Source organism: Thunnus albacares, chromosome 2 (genome assembly GCF_914725855.1).
Source record: "Thunnus albacares chromosome 2, fThuAlb1.1, whole genome shotgun sequence".
Classification (NCBI taxonomy): Eukaryota; Metazoa; Chordata; class Actinopteri; order Scombriformes; family Scombridae; genus Thunnus; species Thunnus albacares.
In genome coordinates this window covers 3,105,719-3,125,531 of record NC_058107.1, presented here as the reverse complement: position 1 = coordinate 3,125,531, position 19,813 = coordinate 3,105,719, and the positions used below count along the sequence as shown (strand labels likewise).

At 39.1% G+C, this 19,813-nt stretch overlaps 1 protein-coding gene across 5 annotated transcripts in view; it reads left to right on the top strand.

Annotated features, from left to right (window-relative positions):
* abca2 (ATP-binding cassette, sub-family A (ABC1), member 2) overlaps positions 1 to 19,519 on the top strand; it is a 121,944-nt gene extending 102,425 nt beyond the window's left edge. For 3 of the 5 annotated variants that reach the window (XM_044363135.1, XM_044363127.1, XM_044363108.1), the window contains 20 exons: positions 1,778 to 2,103; positions 3,706 to 3,919; positions 5,385 to 5,490; positions 5,570 to 5,681; positions 5,835 to 5,895; positions 6,027 to 6,201; positions 7,701 to 7,816; positions 8,986 to 9,133; positions 9,484 to 9,607; positions 10,059 to 10,191; positions 10,517 to 10,637; positions 11,969 to 12,147; positions 13,898 to 14,039; positions 14,170 to 14,304; positions 15,204 to 15,307; positions 15,406 to 15,498; positions 15,610 to 15,712; positions 16,253 to 16,390; positions 16,480 to 16,689; positions 17,660 to 19,519. In XM_044363135.1, coding sequence (XP_044219070.1) covers positions 1,778 to 2,103; positions 3,706 to 3,919; positions 5,385 to 5,490; positions 5,570 to 5,681; positions 5,835 to 5,895; positions 6,027 to 6,201; positions 7,701 to 7,816; positions 8,986 to 9,133; positions 9,484 to 9,607; positions 10,059 to 10,191; positions 10,517 to 10,637; positions 11,969 to 12,147; positions 13,898 to 14,039; positions 14,170 to 14,304; positions 15,204 to 15,307; positions 15,406 to 15,498; positions 15,610 to 15,712; positions 16,253 to 16,390; positions 16,480 to 16,689; positions 17,660 to 17,695 — 2,776 coding nt within the window. In that variant the 3' untranslated portion in view covers positions 17,696 to 19,519. Of the gene's footprint in view, positions 1 to 1,777; positions 2,104 to 3,705; positions 3,920 to 5,384; positions 5,491 to 5,569; positions 5,682 to 5,834; positions 5,896 to 6,026; positions 6,202 to 7,700; positions 7,817 to 8,985; positions 9,134 to 9,483; positions 9,608 to 10,058; positions 10,203 to 10,516; positions 10,638 to 11,968; positions 12,148 to 13,897; positions 14,040 to 14,169; positions 14,305 to 15,203; positions 15,308 to 15,405; positions 15,499 to 15,609; positions 15,713 to 16,252; positions 16,391 to 16,479; positions 16,690 to 17,659 lie in introns of those variants that run through there. The other 2 variants (XM_044363118.1, XM_044363144.1) reach the window with 2 other exon arrangements.
* Positions 19,520 to 19,813: the final 294 nt, after the last annotated feature.

The window sequence follows — 19,813 nt, the reverse complement described above, 5'->3', positions numbered from 1 at the left end:
CAGTTGAGTAGGCGGTCCTTCAGTGTGGCCCAGGACTCATTGCCTTTACACTGCTAAAAGAATGTGGCCACATGCGTCTGAGCCGAATGTGGTCTGATTGATCGGATCTCAATCCGTCCTCAATGCATCCTCAATGTGTGTTTACACCTGTACTTAGAGCTGTCCACTTGTGATCGGATCACCGGAGATGGATGTTAATACCAGGTGTAAACAGGGCTAGTCTCTCACTACTAGAGGTCATTATAAGTGAGGTTTAACTTGTGGTTGAAGAGAGGTTTAAGAAAATGTCTGTATGACTCTGATCTTTATTTAGTCAGAATATGGTGTTATAGAATCAGCAATGAGTGTGGGTCAATTATGAAATACATCCAAAATATATTGAACATGAAAACATAGCCATTTTGACAATGATTTATTTTGAGCTGTCAATTATTAACTCCACCACAAGCAAAAAGAACAAAACAAAACCAGAAAACGAACTTGTGTGGACTTGGTGCAGAATAAGGTGTTAAACGATGGAGGGCTTTAAACTTAAAGTAACTTAAAGTGAACTCTATATGCAACCAGTGTAATCCAGCCAGTGGATGCAGAGATATTGTATGGTCTCTGCTTGTCTTGCTGCAGCAGTCCTGGCAGGTAAATAATGGATTGCAAGAATCATGGCAAGAGGAGATGATTGCACAGCTAATGGCCTGTAACAGGATGTAATATGAAGTAAAATACTGTATCCTATTGATTAAAGCAACTGGGAATAGGATTTAGCATAAAACAATATTTCTTCAGGACTACATGGCACGGTTATTTGGGGTCAAGGTAAAGTTATTTTTACATGGATATTCTTTACATTTTGTGAATCAATGCAAAAAAGATTTAAAGGTAGAGTCAGTCATTCTGTAGAAAGATTGTTGGTATTTGAAGTAAACACCCAAACAAATACACCCTTCCCTTCATGCTCCGTCAGAAGCTCCGCCCCCCAAAATTAATGGACACCCATCGCCAAGGCAACGACCAAAAGAGAAATAAGGCAGAATCCAGAGTGATGTGTCAGCTGTAGCGACAAACTGCCTTCACCATGCTGACTGACAGTAGAAATTTACCAAACCAAAAGAGTTTGCATGTCGGCTCCACAGGAAGAAATTGACAATGTTTGTATTTATTGATTAATTGATACAGTTAATAAGTAGAAAACACATATACAGCAGGATATTTATGTGATTTAAACAGCTGCCTGCTCAGATTATGCTTCACTAAACGCCACAGAATCAGACTTGGACTAAAAAAACCGGGGGGGTCTCTGTAAGACTGTCTCGGATTCATTGTGGATTGATACATTTAATAAAATGGAAGCGAATCTGTTCAATGAGAAAACACTTTCTATGTGAATTAGCCACAGCCACAGCCTCTCTCTCTCCAGTTCACAGCCCTCCCCCATCATTCAACGGGTGCTGGAGAAGGGAGACTGTCATGTCCTCACCATGGATGTGTTATAAGAGCTGGATACCAGACCGAAAATGGCGCCCATTCAGTCCAATAAGAATTGCTCAGCTGGCATATATGCCAAAAAACATTTCTAGCTTCCAGGTTTTCTTCTGCGTTGTGCAGCTCACTGAATATGGTGGAACTACTCTCACCAGCTGATGATATAACTGATATAACTGTATGCATCATTCATGTAAATAGTGTGGGAAATGTCAGTAGAGGGTGTGTGAAAATGAATATTATTGAAACAGAATTGTGAAACATGTTGACATACACTGACATTTGACCCCCCTCTCAGGAGTAAGCTGTCCCCAGATGCCAGCCCACAGAAGGTCATCAACACCCTGCGTCTTCCCTCTGGCGTTGGTGCTACCTGCGTCCTCAAAACACCCTTCAACAGTACCCTGGACCAGCTGGCCCAGACCCTCAACCCCAGTGCCAACAACTCCAAGACTCTGGCTGCCCGCTACTTTGACTCCATGTGTCTGGACTCCTTCACACAGGGTGTCCCCCTCTCCAACTTTGTGCCCCCCCCTCCCTCACCTGCACCTTCAGATGACCCAGACCCTCGCTTTGAGGACGGACTGTGGAACTTCACAGTTGCCCCTCCAACCACAGTCCATGGTAAGTCCATAAATATATCGCAGCCGAACCAGTCAGTTATTATTATTTGTTATAAAAATATGGAAAATTACTACAAATGGGTTTTATTTTTGTAGTTTTGTCCATCATGTCTATCAGTAATAATACAGTTGTATTTACCAAGCTGAGATCTGGGGACACGGTGACAAGAAGTCTGATGGCAATCTGACAGATTGATGGCAGATAGATATGATGGACATAACTAAGAAAAACCTTTTTGTGAAGTGGTTATGAACTTGGTGTTAAGTGTTAATAAACAGGAAAGGATTTTAATATTACATATGTGACACCAAAGTGTTTCAGCAGACGCCTTCATAAAGGTGTTAAAATAACAAACATAGAAGTAGCACAAGACATGACACAAGGCGGGGCTGCAGAAATCACAGAGGAGGCACTGTGAACGTCCACCCAATGCAAACTCCCTGTCTGACTCCACAATGAAATGTATGAGGCAAATCACATACATTTCACATACAAATGATAGACTAACTTGAATAGTGTAGCTCTTCAGCTGTCTTATCAATCACTCAAACTTTATTTGCACAGCACCTTTCATACAGGTTAGTGCAATTCAAAGTGCTACACAGATGACTGACAAGCCAATAATAAGACAGAACAAATGTAGACAGTAAACAGTAAAACAATTTAAAGTGGAAATCTGTTTTATTCTCTTGGGCAGCACCGTATGGCGTTAAGCGGCTATTGCAGGTGTGTTTTTGGACCTTACTCGAGCTCACACCCAAAGATCCAAACAGTGTCACTAGCTGCTGCCAGCAGCAGGATCAGCACCTTGGAGAGCTCATCAAGTCCTGATAACTGTGTTGATGATTCTTTACATGATTAAAATTAATGATTTATTTTTTGAACAATATTTAACAAATATTCTTTAACATTTTTGAGAGTACAGTGATCAGGTTTCCATACTTTCAGTAATTAAAACCCTGCTGATTTGACCTGTCACTCCATGACTGAACACAACGATTTTAAAGAAACCAAAGCTGTAATTAAAAAAAATAAGTTTAAGTTTTCAAAAACCAAACAACAACATCTCCCTGGGTCAAGGGTCCAGGGTCCATATACCTTTTTTGTAACTTGAGGTCCTCAGTGGTGGCTTTGCTTGGTCGTACATATCAGAACTTTGCAGTCAGGGCTCCAAAGCTGTGGAATAGTTTACTGGAAGATCTGAGGTTAACTGGCTCAGTGTCTGCTTTTTAATGGTTAATGGTTAATGGTTTTTAAAAACCCAGGTTTATAAACAGCTATAATTAGGTGATCTTTTTTCTGTGCTTAGTGTATTTAGTGTATCTTATGTCCTACATTCTTGTATTCTAATTGTGTGATTTTATTGATGCCTTTTCCTTTACTTAGCTACTCTTACTTGGTTGTTATAAGATATTGCTTTTACTTGTGCAGCACCTTGTAAAAAAGGTGCTGGGAATGTTGTCATTTTTGTTTGTTGTTGAAATCCAAAACTTCCCTCCCATAAAAAAACACATGTAGTCCTAATACCTTGTATTTTGTCCAGTCCATAAATAATGTTATTATTTAAATTGATTTGAAGATGTCTCTTTTGTCTTTGCTCAGAGCCTGTGACGTCTCCTCCCACTCTTCCCTTGTCCATCCATGAGCCAGTGCGTTGTACCTGCTCCATGCAGGGGACAGGCTTCTCATGCCCCAGCGGGGTGGGAGGACGGCCCCCCCTCATGAAGGTGGTGACAGGTGACATCCTGGTGGACATCACAGGCCGCAATGTCTCTGAGTATCTCCTCTTCACATCAGACAGACTGCGCCTGCACAGGTACTTTATGTATGCTGTATCTGTGACAACTACTTCTGGTTTCACTGAGGTTTTGTACTAATACATAAACAAAAATATAATTTTTGCATTAGCTTACTTTGAAGAATACCATTTTTCTTTTTTTCATTTACAGTGTTGTACAGTTGCTTCAGCTCATTTTTCACAACAAATGTACAAAGCTCATAACACAAAATGCTGAAGTCCTACTTATGGGCTCAGTTCGCACATAAATTAGGTAAGACATGATTTGGTAAAGTATTACCTAGTTTCACAACATTAAGTATGTTTATAACATACAGTGAACTACAGCAATGCTGTAATTTAGGAAAGCAAAAAACATTAAACCACAATTTACACTAATGTAACAGAAATTCAGCACAGTATATTTTGACAGTGACAGTCACTACTGTCATACATTTGAAATGTATGTCAGTGGTATTTAAGTAATGAAAAATTAAGTTGTGGTGCTGCTCACCAGGATAACAGATATGTTGCATTGATTCTGTGATCTGCATACTTTGTATTGTATCATATTCACAGTTTTTCCATGCCAAGAGTTTTGATAAAAGTGACGTAAGTATTATTAGTATAAGTGTTGAAAAATGAAGGTAACCAATAGTGTAACACAAGCATCCTAAAAAGAGCTTTGCCTAAATAAACTACAGTTTAAACTTGGTCTGATATGGATCAGGAAATATTTGATAAAAGAAAAAGTTAGCATGACAAAGAATCCCAGCAAACTTTTGATGCCAGCTTTCCAAACTTGACAGTTTTCAATACACAATTCTATAGGCAGCTGGAGTTATATAGCACCTTTCAAACATGGAGAATATTCAAAGTGCCTTACATAAGGCTGAAAAATGCACTAGAACAACATTTAAAACAAAATAAAAAAAACTAAATAAAATTAATTAATTTTTAATAAAGTTAAATACAAACAGACATAATTCATAATAGACCAGAAAAAGTCATATTGCAGTTACAATGCAGTGAAGTGAAGTTGTACTTTGCCCCAACTGACCAGTTTTGGCAAGTTCTCAGCTGGTTTTTGAGGTTCAATACTCAGTCCCAATAAATACACTGTCACAAGGACAACTGTTCCAATAGTGTAAAGCCAACATCTGCTGATACTGTCCAAAGAAATAGTGCTTTACATTTTTGGTGGATTGTAGGCTCTGTAATAATTGTGATACGCTTTTGCGTTCTCATTTATTTGAAACACACTTTAGAGCTGACATTTATATTATGATCATTTATATTACACTGCATTCATAGGTGTATTTCACAAAATGTGGAACTACTCCTTTAACTGTGACTTAATTGCACTTCACTGTAACTATATTTTGTCTTGGATACATACAGTAAACATTGAAACCTATGATTCTTGAGCAAAATAGTAAAATATGTATCCTACTACCCATTTATGTTTGTCATTGATTTGATTCACTGACTTTGTTCTCAACAGGTACGGTGGTTTAACAGTGGGGAATATCCAGAAATCAATCCCAGCGTCTTTTGGGAGAAAGATTCCTCCAATGGTTCGCAAGATAGCAGTTCGCAGATCAGCTCAAGTAAGACAAACAGTCTGAATGGACAGATATGAACAGCCAAATATGAACAGCCACTGACAGACAGTCCCCTTGTGTGCAGGTTTTGTATAACAACAAAGGTTACCACAGCATGCCGACATATCTGAACGTCCTCAACAATGCCATCCTGCGTGCCAATCTGCCTGTATCCAAGGGCAACCCTGCTGCCTATGGTAACGTAATATAGAAATTAATGCATCTTCCCAGTTACATGTCAGATAATTGATAGTGTTGTTAAATGAAGTTGTGTGGTGTGTAGTAGGCTCCTGCTTAGGTTTTTATCATGTACACAGATGGTAGTTATTTTGTGTTCATGTGTTTTGCAGGTATCACACTGACAAACCACCCAATGAATCGAACCAGCGCCAGCCTCTCTTTGGACTACTTGTAAGTTGCTTTTTAGTGTTTTTAAGGATAACTACAGTTCACAAATTAGGGCTTATCTCCTCTCTTCTCTTCTCCTCATTTCGCCATCATCATGTCATTATCCTCTCCTCTCCTCTCCTCTGTATCTCCAGGCTCCAGGGGACAGATGTGGTGATTGCCATCTTCATCATCGTGGCCATGTCCTTTGTGCCAGCCAGTTTTGTAGTTTTCCTGGTTGCAGAGAAATCCACAAAGGCCAAACATCTGCAGTTTGTCAGTGGCTGTGACCCTGTTATCTACTGGCTGGCTAACTACATCTGGGATATGGTGAGCAGGAGACAGTGTGTCAGTGTGTGTGACTGAGTGAGTCAGTGACAATGTAGTGTATAGTAATGTAGTGTATTGTCAGTATCCATAAACTGTATTTCACCACCATGAAGTCTTCTTACATTGAGCTAGCTTCAGTGAGGAGCCCAAACAATTTTTTTTACACAATAAATGTATTTTCAAATGTATTTTTCCCCTCCCTCTTGTGGCTTAGTAGTGTGATCTTTGATATTGTTATGATGCATTAAAAAATGTAATTCTAAAAAAGTAATCCAATGACTGTAACTGACTTATTACATAAATATTTTTCTTAAAGTCCCCCTCCACTCAAAAACGTGTTTTTCTTCTTGTTCTGTACCTACAGTTGAATATTTGAGCTTCACTGTGCAGAATGAAACATTGATTTGTGACATTACAAATAAATTATTGGAGAGCAGGCAGTCTTCAGCCAAATGATGATTAGACAAGTCAAGTCAAGTCAGTTCTATTTGTGTAGCATCAAATCAATCAATAGAAGTGATCTGAGGGCACTTTTCACATAGAGCAGGTCTAGACTGTACTTAATTTACGGAGACCCAACATTCCCCCATGAGCTAGAACTTGGCAACAGCAGCAAGGAAAAACCCAGCGGGAAGCGGGAAGGAAGCTCAAGCAGAACCGGGAATAATTTGGGTGGAATGACTATTAAATCAAACATTGAAATAATATGTTTCTTCTTTAAGTAACATTTTTGTTATAATAAGAACTGTCTTTCTTTTTTTTGTGGAAAAAACATATCAGGCACAATTATTTATTCAAAGTAGAGTATCTTATATACATCCTAAAACATGTCTCAAGGGCTCTTTAATATTCCCATAAACGGGGCACTTCACTGATTCAGTTTACTTAACAAAGCCTGCTTTGTCTTGGGCTTGAGACTTCAAATTTAACAGAACAGAACAGGAAGCCTTTGGTACAAACTGGAGGTGTTTGGAGGTTTGAAAGACATGGGAGGCTCTAATGAAAGATTTTATTGAGTTGCATTATGGGAAGTGTAAGATACAGCGTTTTAGAAATTGTGACCCATATTTGGGACTAAAAGTCAGGAAATCGCTGCCTCTGCTGCACAGATGTTGTGTACTACAATATGAAATTACTGGAGTACTCCTTTAAATATATTTGTCATGAAACGATTGAAACAAATGAGTATATTGACGAGCTGTATGTACATATCTCCTGTGTAGGGGAGTTTTTCCTTGCCCCTGTTGCCAAGTGCTAGCTCATGGGGGAATTGTTGGGTCTCTTTAAATTACTGAGAACGGTCTTGACCTGCTCTATGTATTCAAACTGGGGGTCTAGGGACAGGGGATGTTGTATTGGTGTACAGACTGTAAAGCCCTCTGAGGTAAATTTGTGATTTATGATATTGGGCTGTACAAATAAATAAAATTGACTTGACACTGTAAATACTGCAATGCATTGTTTGTCTGAACATGTTCTCTCCTGTCTTCTCTCTCCAGATGAACTACCTGGTGCCGGCTACATGCTGTGTTATCATTCTGTTTGTGTTCGACCTGCCGGCCTACACCTCCCCAACTAACTTCCCTGCTGTCCTCTCCCTCTTCCTCCTCTACGGGTGAGTCACCAGATACAAATTCTCACTTTGTACTTATCAGGCTGATGTTCTTATACAGAGCAACAACAAATTCAGTGACTGGTTGGATCTTATTATAGTGAGGTTTATTAGTCATTCAGCTGCACATTACAAACATTTTCTCACTGTTCTCACTGTGTTCTGCCTCCAGCCCAGTACAACCGAGGTGAACTGAATTTCATTTGTGGTCTTTACAGCACTGAAAAATACCATTTTAAAAATTCAACAGCAAGTTGTCTTTACAGAAAACAGTGTTACTGTTACAGACCTCACCATGAACTACTTGATTAATTTCACTTATTTTCCTTTGTTTATCTCGTTTCAATAAATATCAACAAAATGATAAAATGATGATGAAAGTAGTGAAGTCTATCAGTTGTTAAGAAAGGCCATTCATTCAGGATTTAAAGGTAATGACTGTGTCACCTGACCTAATGTTTAGTGGAATGCTCCAGTTACCAAAACTGGCAGACCTGAGCGGCCTCCTTCAGACAGGAAGGGTTTCAGTGATGATGTATGCTTTGCTCCACATGAAAGGAAACCTGATTTCTCATACTTATCTCTTATACTATACTTCTAAGTGATCCATTTTAAGTGAATCTCTCAATTTGAAAAAACATCATATTCTTGATCCAGGCAGAGAGCAGGCAGCCTTCAACCAAATTATGATAAGGACCTTAGTGTGTTCTGTGGATCATCCAGAGGAACAGGGACACTGATTCTGAAAAGAGATGTTGATGTAGATTTTATTAAACTAAATTCCATTCACTTTCATTGTACTGGGGTGGAGGAAGAAATCAGAAAGATATCTGAAAACCTGGTCAATAATTTGGATGAACTGACTCTTAAATACAACATTAAGATAATATGTTTTCTCTTTAAGTAATGTTTTAGTTCACATGACATAAAAATAAAAATATGATGACCCCAGTAGTTCTGCTTGCTGTCATATTTTTGTTATTGTTAATATTTGCCCATTTTGCTGTTAGTTTGAGGTTTCACAGACGGTAAAAACCAAAAAGGTTACCTACAGGTTACCACGCTAACCTGTAGTGTCAATGAATTCAACAGTACAATGTACAGTACATGTTTTAATTCCTACCAAACTAGCAATCAAAAAGAAGTCTTCTTCAATGTTTGATTCCTTCCAGGTGGTCCATCACTCCCATCATGTACCCAGCATCCTTCTGGTTTGAGGTTCCCAGCACAGCCTATGTCTTCCTCATAGTGATCAACCTCTTCATAGGCATCACTGCCACAGTCGCCACCTTCCTCCTCCAGCTCTTTGAACATGACAAGGTCAGTCTCACCTAATGTACGAAGTAACAGAATGAGGACAGCTTACAGTGTAGACACAGTTCAGTGGTCATTTCTATAAGTTAGTTCATTTTACAAAATAAATAATAATAGTAATCTTCAAATTAAATTCAAGTTTAGTTAACACAAGTCACAACTCTTCACTCATCCACACAGACAGTTTGAGAAATATCAGTGAAAGTGAAAAGCTTTGGGATAAATGATACACACACTGAAAGATCTTCTGTATTTAGGGGATAATAAATGGAGCCAGAAAACAAGACGTAGCAGGGTTCTGTACTGTAGCAGTATCAGACTTGACCTTCAGATGTTTCTGTTTTCTTCTCTTTCAGGATCTGAAAAAGGTCAACAGCTACCTTAAGTCCTGTTTCCTCATCTTCCCCAACTACAACCTGGGGCACGGACTGATGGAGATGGCCTACAATGAGTACATCAACGAATACTACGCAAAAATAGGTATCACACAGAATACATGAGTATACAGTCCCACATCTTGAGGCATTGAAACGACTATTACAAGATTATTCTGGTGTTTAAACAAAGATGTTAGCCACTCAAAATCCTCCAGCAACTCTTGAGCTAATTCTATTATTTACAGAGATGATGAGTTTAATAAAGATTAGAGAATGTGTAAGAATGAATTCATGTAATGCTTGTCAATGAGTGGAAAAGAGGATTTTTGTCCCTTCTGGGGCTTTTATTATTTGACTCATCCTTTTAACGGGCGGATTTGAAAAATTTTGAACCTGTCCTTTAATATAGAGAGTTGTAATTAGTTTATTTTTGACCCAGTTACATATTTGTGAAATACATTGATATACAGTATAATATGAATGTAGTTTTAAAGGATATTAAGAGAGTAAAGAGAGAAGAAACTCACTCACAGACTTTAAATTTGTGCTTTCAGGCCAGTTTGACAAGATGAAGTCTCCGTTTGAGTGGGACATTGTGACTCGGGGACTTGTTGCCATGACAATCGAAGGCTTTGTTGGCTTCCTCATCACCATCCTGTGCCAGTACAACTTCCTCAGGAAACCCCCGTGAGTAGTGTGTAAGTCTGTGTGAGTAAGTGTGGATAGTTAGTGTATGTGGATAGTTAGTGTATGTGGATTATTCATGTTACTTAACTTTACTTATGCTTTAGACAAATATGTTTGTTGATTTATTTTTCTTCCTAACTAACCACCTGTAGAATATACGACATTACATCAAATATTTCCAGCAGCTACAATAAACTGGACAGTAGGAACTTTGAAACATTAGCAGGAGATGTCAGGTTTTAGTGTCGCTCAGTCAGAAATAAAGCATGAGTTTGTCTCCTGAGCTGCTGTTTTGCGCTGATCAACAACTTTCTGTTGAACACAGGAGGGTGCCAGTCAGCTGCCAGCCTATAGAGGATGATGATGTTGATGTGGCCTGTGAGAGACGAAGAGTGCTGAGAGGAGACGCTGACAATGACATGCTGAAGATCGAGAACCTTACAAAGGTTTAAACAATCAGCAAACAATTATTCACAAACTCAATATGTCCTCCCACAGTCTTGTTTTTCAGTATATGCACAGATGGCATCTATTATAAATAAGAGATCCTGCTCCTCAGTTTTAATAGAGTGCAGTGACCAGAGTAGTGGTGTCCAGTAGTATGTTTTATTGTCTAAGACCAGTCCTGATCAATACTTGCAATGTCAAATTGCAGGAAACATTCCAATTGTTCAGCTGCTAAGCTATCCAACTGGCACAGTGGTGATATAATTGAGGGTTTTCTCTCACCCGCACTGAATACATCAGGCTGCTTTTTGGGGAGATGAACTTGTCACTGCTGTCTGATTTTCTGGCCCAATGAGTGTTTTGAGAAAGGGAGACAATTAATCTTTAATTAAGACAATTAGTCTCTTTTGTCTTCTTCCCCTTTTCCCCTGTTTTTGATTTGTGTGGTTTCTATAATGTCTTTTGTGTTAAACAGGGGGAAAAATTATGAAAACTCTGACTCTAGTGGTGGAAAGTAACTAAGTATATTTACTCAAGTACTGTACAATTTGAGGTACTTGTCTTGAGTATTTCCATTTGATGCTACCTTATACTTCCACTCCACTTTTCACCAAAAATCAAAGATCAGAGAAAAAACTGAAAACAGATTTGTGTATCAGAACTTTGTTTTTTCTTCTTTCCTCTCCCATTAATCATCTCACCACCCCTCAGATTTATCTGCTGACCCTTTGGAGGGGCCCGACCCCTAGGTTGGGAACCACTGGACTAAACTAGCTAACTGTATATAAAGTAGTGTAAACTAGCTCCACCTCCAGCAGCTACAACAGTAACATGCTGCTCTAACACTGATGCTTCACTATTAATAATCTAATGATGTCATATATAATAATATATCAGTCAGAGGGACCAAACCACTACTTTTACTGCAATACTTTAACTACATCAAGCTCATAATACTTGCTCATGTACTTTTACTTAAGTATAATTTTTCATGCAGGACTTTTACTTGTAATGAATTATTTTTACATCGTGGTATTGCTACATTTACTTAAGTAAAAGATCTGAATACTTCTTCTGCCCCTGTCTGAATCAAAAGCAAATATATATATATTTAGAGTTCTGCAGTTTCATCACAAAAAATGTATTTCTTTCATACCAATTAGCATACAATATCTCAGCTTTCTCAAAATCTACGAGGTAATCATCTCAATAGAGCTGATTACACTTAAATTGCCTGTTGAAAAGGTCATACATGTGAAGTGTAGATGATTTGTAATTAAGAAACTGAAGTTTGCAGTGAATGTGCATGTGTTTCTCTGGTCTTCCTCAGGTTTATAAATCCAGGAAGATGGGTCGTATCCTGGCAGTGGACCGGCTGTGTCTGGGCGTCCGGCCTGGTGAGTGCTTTGGGTTGCTGGGAGTGAACGGAGCCGGGAAGACCACCACCTTTAAGATGCTGACGGGAGACGAGTGCACCACTGGAGGAGAGGCCTTCATTAACAGGAACAGGTCCGTCCCAGACAAATGAGTTCATTCTTTACCATCCCACATGGAGGTACATGAAGACAATCTCATCTGAAGTACACTATATAGCCAAATGTATGTGGACACCCATTGCTAACAGGTGCATAAAAGCAAGCATACAGCCTCATAATTTTCACTGACACACAGCAGAATGGGGTGCACTGAAGAGTTCAGCAATGTTGAACATGTCACTGTCAACAGACGCCATTTTTGCAAGAAGGTTAATCTCTTCCTTGCTAAATTCTCTCCAGCCAACTGTAAGTGTTGTTGTGAAGCAGAGACATCTTGGAGCAACAACAGCTCATCTGAGTACTGAAGTCTGTGGGACATTAAATCATTGGTTCCTGGTTGTAGCACCCACTATCGAGTTACGAGTTGAGTCACCCTGACACAGAATGACGGGCTTTGACGCACTAAAAAAGGCTTTCATCTTTCTCTGTGCTCACATCTTAAAGCTTCTGGAAACGTGGCTTGAAATCATAAAAATGCATATATGATATCAAAGTTGAGTGTCTCATTAAGCATCCACAAAAATCTGAAGGAAAATAAACATTCATAACTATTAGAAAACTTAGCTCAAAAACAGCTCATTTGGCTGCTCAAACCATTTCTCAGGACTGTGTGGGCGTGTTCAGATCATGTTTGATTGACAGCTCACTTTCAGCTCAAGTACCACTTTATTTTCTATTCATTCACTAAAACGTTTCAAATCAAATCGTATCAAATGGACCCTACTTGGTTAGAAAGCTTGACTAATCAACTAACTAGCAAACTAGGTTAGACTTTGTTTTTATTTAACTATACCTCCTGGTGCATGGCACTAATTGTTGGAGCATCTTCCATTCACTTACATGAAACGGTTAGCATTAGCTTTTCTATTCAAAACTTTTGAGCTTATTATCAATTACCCCAGTGGTCTACTAGTTATCTTGACTAATTGGCCAACTAGCAGACTAGAGTAGACCACACATATCTGTTTTTATTGATCTATACCTTCCAGACTAAGAAGCTAAGTGTTTTAGCATCTTTCATTCACTTACATGAAAGGGTTAGCATTAGCATTGCTATGCTACACTTTTGAGCTACGTATCCACTCCGTGATTAATACAGATTTGGATGGTGTACCCAAGTCTGCTAGTTAGCTTAACACAGTAGCTTTCAAACCACATCAGGCTAATTTGAATTTTCATTCTAGCTAAAAGCAAAGAAAAGTGCACTGCATTGTTTTCTCATGGGAGAGATGAGAGTAAGTGTTGTGAAGTCAGCTCGGCCAGATAGCAACATCAATCATTTTTCTCTTAAATATGATTGGGCAGGTATTCATTATGTAATAAATTCCCTAGCTTAGCCCCGCCCAACTGCAACCCAGTAACAAGGGAAGGGAGAGAGACTTTCTAAAGAATTACATAGACCATGTCAAAGGCTATGTTCTCGTACTTTTTAGGTGTTTACTATATGCACATTAGATCCCAAATTACATGATTAATAGCCAATTATGGATTTGCCTTTCCAGGGGCTTTAAAGGCACCAAAATGTGAAAACCACAGAGTTGGAGAAAGGTTTTCAGCAAAAATTTTATTTGTAAAAATAACATTAACTAACACTCTACAGTCAGTTAGATCTGTTTTGTTTGTCATGCTGTCATTGTGGTTAACAACCTAATTAACTAGCTGAATATCTGCTGTCACTCACTCATATTGCCGTTATTTATGTGTGTGAGTGTGTGTGTTTACAGTATCCTGAAGGACCTGTTACGCGTGCAGCAAAGTATTGGTTACTGTCCACAATTTGACGCTCTGTTTGACGACCTGACAGCCAGAGAACATCTGGAACTTTACACTCGTCTACGTGGCATTCCTTGGAAGGACCAGGAGAGGGTTGGTCTCACGCACACACACATACAGCACTGTAATTCCATCTTGGACATTAAGCAACAAAAGGTCAGAGTTGAAAAATTGGTAAATGTATTTTATTGGAATAAATCAGTGAGACTGACATACCCCGCAGGTGGTGCAGTGGGCATTAGAAAAGCTGGAGTTGTCCAAGTATGCAGACAAGCCTTCTGGCACTTACAGTGGAGGAAACAAACGCAAGCTTTCCACTGCCATCGCTCTGATTGGATACCCCTCACTCATATTCTTGGTAAGAACTTTGAATGTATCATTTAAATGCTGCACTGACTCTCCATACTTCATTTTCTGAGTACAAACTGAATGTAAAATGAGTCATCTTTCATTTCATTGCTGATGTTTTACATCATATAACATTATATACATGTCTGATTTAAGGCAGCATATGTTTATGTACCAAATATGAAATAAATAATGCACCTAACGAAGCAGAAACTTTTTCCAGATAATCATCTCCCAGCCTATGACACGTCAATACTACAGCAACAAGTTTTTACTCATGGGTCATTGGGGTGGAATTTTATCAATAAAGAGGATCCATGACTTACAGAATAATTCAGTTTTGTTACAACTTCAGGGTTATTTTCATAGTTATGTCTATCGTTTCTGTCATTAATAATAACATTGCACTGGGAACATGGTGACATCACTAAAAAGAAAGCCAAGGGTTGAAGAAACATGAGCAGTCAGACGATGAAATCAAACATTAAATTATTACCCAAACTGTCCACAATTTACTATATGATTCAACTTTGTCCCACTCTGCTTACCGTAGCTGTGGCCACAGTATTCCTGTGCAGTGAAGGATTATTACTTTCAGTTTGACCTTCAAATGAAATATTTTAGTTAATCTTTATAAACTGTTGGTTTGTCTCCAACCTGTCTGATGTCACAATGTTCACAGATCTCAGCTGTTATTTTGATGAGTACAGTGTTATAACCAATGGGAATGTTGGCCAGAACTACAAATTCATTTTGGGATTTTACTCAAGGAAACATTTGAGATTTTCATATGTAGTTTCATATGTACATGGTCGAGGCAGAAAGGAACAGCAATGAGAGTAAACTGTGTATAGAGTATAATTCGTGTTAGCTATAAGCTACTGAACTGTATTCTGTGTGCTTTTGCAGGATGAGCCCACCACTGGGATGGATCCAAAGGCTCGCAGATTCCTCTGGAATTTAATCCTGGACATAATCAAGACTGGACGCTCTGTGGTGCTGACATCACACAGGTCAGAGATTCTGCTGATTCACTTTCACAGTTGTGGATTATTTTCACTTTTCTTCTCAACAGTGTACTTCATCTGTGAATTCATTCTGTCCTCTGCAGTATGGAGGAGTGTGAGGCTTTGTGCACCAGGCTGGGCATCATGGTGAACGGCAGGTTTAAATGCCTGGGCAGTATCCAGCACCTCAAGAACAGGTCGGCAGGATAAAAGTCCACCCTCGGTTTGGTGGACTGTCTTTTTGTTGTAGCAAGGAGCCTGCTGTGTGAGACAGGTCACAGTTTTAGCATTTCTATCATGTGTTGTAGGTTTGGGGACGGTTACATGATCACAGTGAGGACCAAGAGCAGTTCCAACGTGAAGGAGGTGGTTCGATTCTTCAACAGAAACTTTCCTGAGGCCGTGCTGAAGGTAGATTACTGTACCTGCCTCTGTTCCACTCAAGTACTCTGTTCTATCGTTCCACTCAAATACTGAGCACAGAAAAACTTTCCTCCTTCAGATGAAGATGAAAAGCATGCACATCATTCTGCACATCCAACTAAAGGCACAATAAACAAAACACATCGTAGGGAGGGTGACTTTAAACACCCTTTAAACAGAAAAGGTGGTAGCACAAGAAATGAGAGCATCTGTCTTCATGTGTCTCTTGTAAACTGGCACCTCTTGATCACATAAAGTTGAACTAACTCTCCTGGTGGACACGTAGCTCTGCTGGGAAAACCATGATTTCATCTAGATAACTTTTTTATTAGAAATAGTCTCAAATATGTAATTGGTGTGAATTGTAAAAATATTAAATCTGTTGTCTTCTCTAATGCAGAAACGCATCATTGTTTACCGAAAAATAAAGCTGCAAACTATGTTTGTAGCACTTTGTGTTACAGATTGTACTGAGCAGAGTGGCGTTTGTTGTTTTAGACATGTAACAGTCTGTTTTCATATGTCCAGGAGCGTCACCACACCAAGGTCCAGTACCAGCTGAAGTCTGAGCGGATCTCCCTGGCTCAGGTCTTCAGTAAGATGGAGCAGGTGGTGGAGGTGCTGGGCATCGAGGACTACTCTGTCAGTCAGACCACTCTGGACAACGTGAGTCAACATGAAACACACCGGCTCAGCTGCATGAAGGAAGATGGGATGAGTGAAATGATCTCTTTTTTCCTTCTTCTTCTGTCCAGGTGTTTGTCAACTTTGCCAAGAAGCAAAGTGACAACCTGGAGCAGCAGGAGGTGTCGCCCCCTGGAGGTGGACAGTCCCCCCTGCAGCGCATCCTCAACCTGCTGAAGTCTCGGCAAGCCAACACAGAGCTGAACGCTCTGATAAGTGAGGCTGCGGAGGAGCTGGAGAGTGACGATGATGAAGGACTCATCAGCTTTGAAGAGGAAAGGGTGAGCTGATCACATCGGGGTTTTTTGACTTTTATTTTATAACATTTTACATTTAGCAGTGAATGTCAGACAGAGGAGAAGAACAGGACGAGGATGAAGCCATCAATTGAACACAGTCAAACACACAGTCGCAGTGGTCCCTTAGTATTGAAACAAAAAGGAGACATTAGGAAAAAAATTGCAAAAAGATTAAACAGTATCTGTTTTCCTTAGAGTAATAATCCCACCTCATCCAGTATTTTTCACCCTTACTAGCCAAAATGTAGTGACTGTAGTGTAGATAGTTGACAGTCTATTTAAAGGTACATAGTAGGAGGGTTTCCTGAATCAGATTTCTCCAACAAAGCTCTCCCAGAATTGTAGCCACAACTCCTCCATTGTTTGCAATTTGTCTATAATTCCTTTATCATAATCATCTCTAAATATCAGGTAGGTTGATAGAGGGGGGCACAGACTCTTTGGACTGATTTGAGTTTTTAAAGGCCAATACTGAGTTTTAACACTGGCACAGAATTTCTTTTCTTGAGTGACAAGACTAATGACCTTCCCTGTGAGTTAATAACAGGCCGATCCATAATGGTGGAAACACACGTCATCACATCTTCATCAAAGCACACCGACCAGGGCCTACAGAAAAAAGGTCTTATGAGTCAAGTGCCCAAAACACTGGGTCCTACACCTCCCATAATGCAACTTGATAGCAGCATTTTCTTACACCTTCCCAACCTGCTGGACTCCCATATTTCAAACTCACCCTCCATTTTTAATACAATAATTGTTTTTGTTAAAAACGTTTAGTCCACACCCAAGTTGAGGTAAACCTGATGTCAAACTATGACAAAGTTGCTTCTTAACTTTGACATGTAAAACTATTGTTGTGTTTGCTTTATTTTTATCACCTGATAACCAGTATATATATATATGTGTGTGTGTGTGTGTGTGTGTGTGTGTGTGTGTGTGTGTGTGGCAGGTGCAGCTCTCCTTCAACACAGACACTCTCTGTTGAAACGAGCACCTTTAAAGAAGCAGAGAGACGAGGAGAGTCACGGAGGGGGAAAAGCCAAACCTGTGTGTCTGAGCTCTGAGACCCAGAGGGAGAGCGGAGCTGCTGATTTACCCTGAAGAGGACCAAAACTCTCTGCACTGTGGAACATAGGACCAGTAGTTCAGTATTTCAGCCTCAAATTCTTCATCCTAGGAGGGACTGAGGTGTTTTAGATCACATCGCACAGACAGAGGAAACCGAGCCTGCAGGTGGAGATACTGCAGCGGGAACGCTCACATTTCGACTGAAGACTTTGTCCTGGAATGTTTCCATATTTATTTGTTTGAGAATGTAACTAGACGGCTGATGGATATAGTAGTTCAGCTACCTTTGTTAGTGAATGAACATATCATATGATGTGATATGTCAATAACACCACAGGTTACTTTGAGTTTGTTGTACACACTCCCTGTCAAAGGGGCCTGATGTAACCAGAGTGGGCCCTTGTTACTGTACCAAACTAGACCTGCCTTGAGAGCATGTTGTGATGATTCCCAGTGGTGATGTAATACAGTCTATTTTTCTGTGGCAAGAAGAATGATTTATTTTGGATATTGAAGCAACTGCAGACTGATGTGTGTGGTTTATTTTGCAATAACAGAGAGGATTTAGTGAAAGTGCCAAGTGTGGACAAACGTGCAAGCTGTCAGCCTTTTTCTTTGAATTCAGTGAGTTGTCAGAGACACAGAGAGAATGTACATGGCATGGTTATTGTCCTGATGGTGCCTCCCTCTATCAACTGGTTTTCACACTGTACATTTGGTCTCTTTCTACTGAATGCTCTCTTTAGTTCTTTTTACATATCATAATGTCGTGGACTCTGCCAAGAAGATCCTCTGTATACCAGACACAGTGTATAATAACAATAACACATCTCCAGTGAAGGTAAAAGCAGCATTTAACAGTCTGAAAGTGAAGTGAAGTTTGCTCATATTCCCTGACAATAACTGCACTATCATCACTGTGACACTAAAGGGACTCTCAGATCACAATAATCTTATTGTTTTAACTTGGGTACAGTACATGTTTATGATTTGCAGCTAATCTTATATTTTTTATGGAATCTGGAGTCAAAATGTGCAAAAATATTCACATTTACAAAAACCTGGATGTTTCTCTGACTGTTCGTTGGCATGTGGTTTTAACTGTTCTCTCATGAGTTTTGTGAGACCTGTCCTGTCAGAGTAATTACTGTTTCACTACTTCTTTCACAGCTAATTGCAGTCATATTTTTCAGTGATTATTATGGAACTGGTGGGCTTTTTTCCCCACTTGAAGGCGTTGTCATTAAACAGGAATAACTGACTCTTGTAATTTCTTTCTTCTCAGAGAATGTATAGCCGGAGAGAAGTTGGATTAATCAGATTATAAAATACAGTCTAAATAAAAAAAACTCTGACATATTTAAGACCATAACACAGAATTTTGTGAACTGAAACCTCAGTGAGATGATCATCTTTGAGTTTAATTTTGATCTTTCTGTGATTATACCAAAATGAAAGCTTGGAACAACTTCTTGTTAAAACGATTAAAAAGAAGAATCAGGGATCAGTCGAACGACAGAAGTAACTCATGTCACCAGCAACCATGGGAGTTAGGTGCAATCATAGAAAAATAGAATTTTCAAATATGAAATCAAATATTTAAACTCTGCTCTATATATTTAATATGGATTTATGAATGTCTGTATTTTTTTGCCATGTAAAGCATCATCAGATTCTCATTTGGATGAAACATCTGACATCAGCTTTGAAGCTCATGTATGATTAAAAAGTTGTTTCTGAACTTTCTGCTTTGCATTGGATGATTGTGCTTTTATTTTGCTGTGTGAAGAAGACTTAACTCTTCTTCACACAGCAAGAGTCCTTTTGGTACAAAGTGCCAGTCTTTTTATATAAAATTCCCCTTTTATGTTACTATCACTGTGCTGTGGCTCAGCAAGAAAATACTGTATTGAAGCACTAACAATAATAATAATAATAATAATAATTATAATAATTATAATAACTTTATTTGTATAGCACCTTTCATACAAAAAATGCAGCTTTAAGTGCTACACATCAAAAAAGACATGTAAAT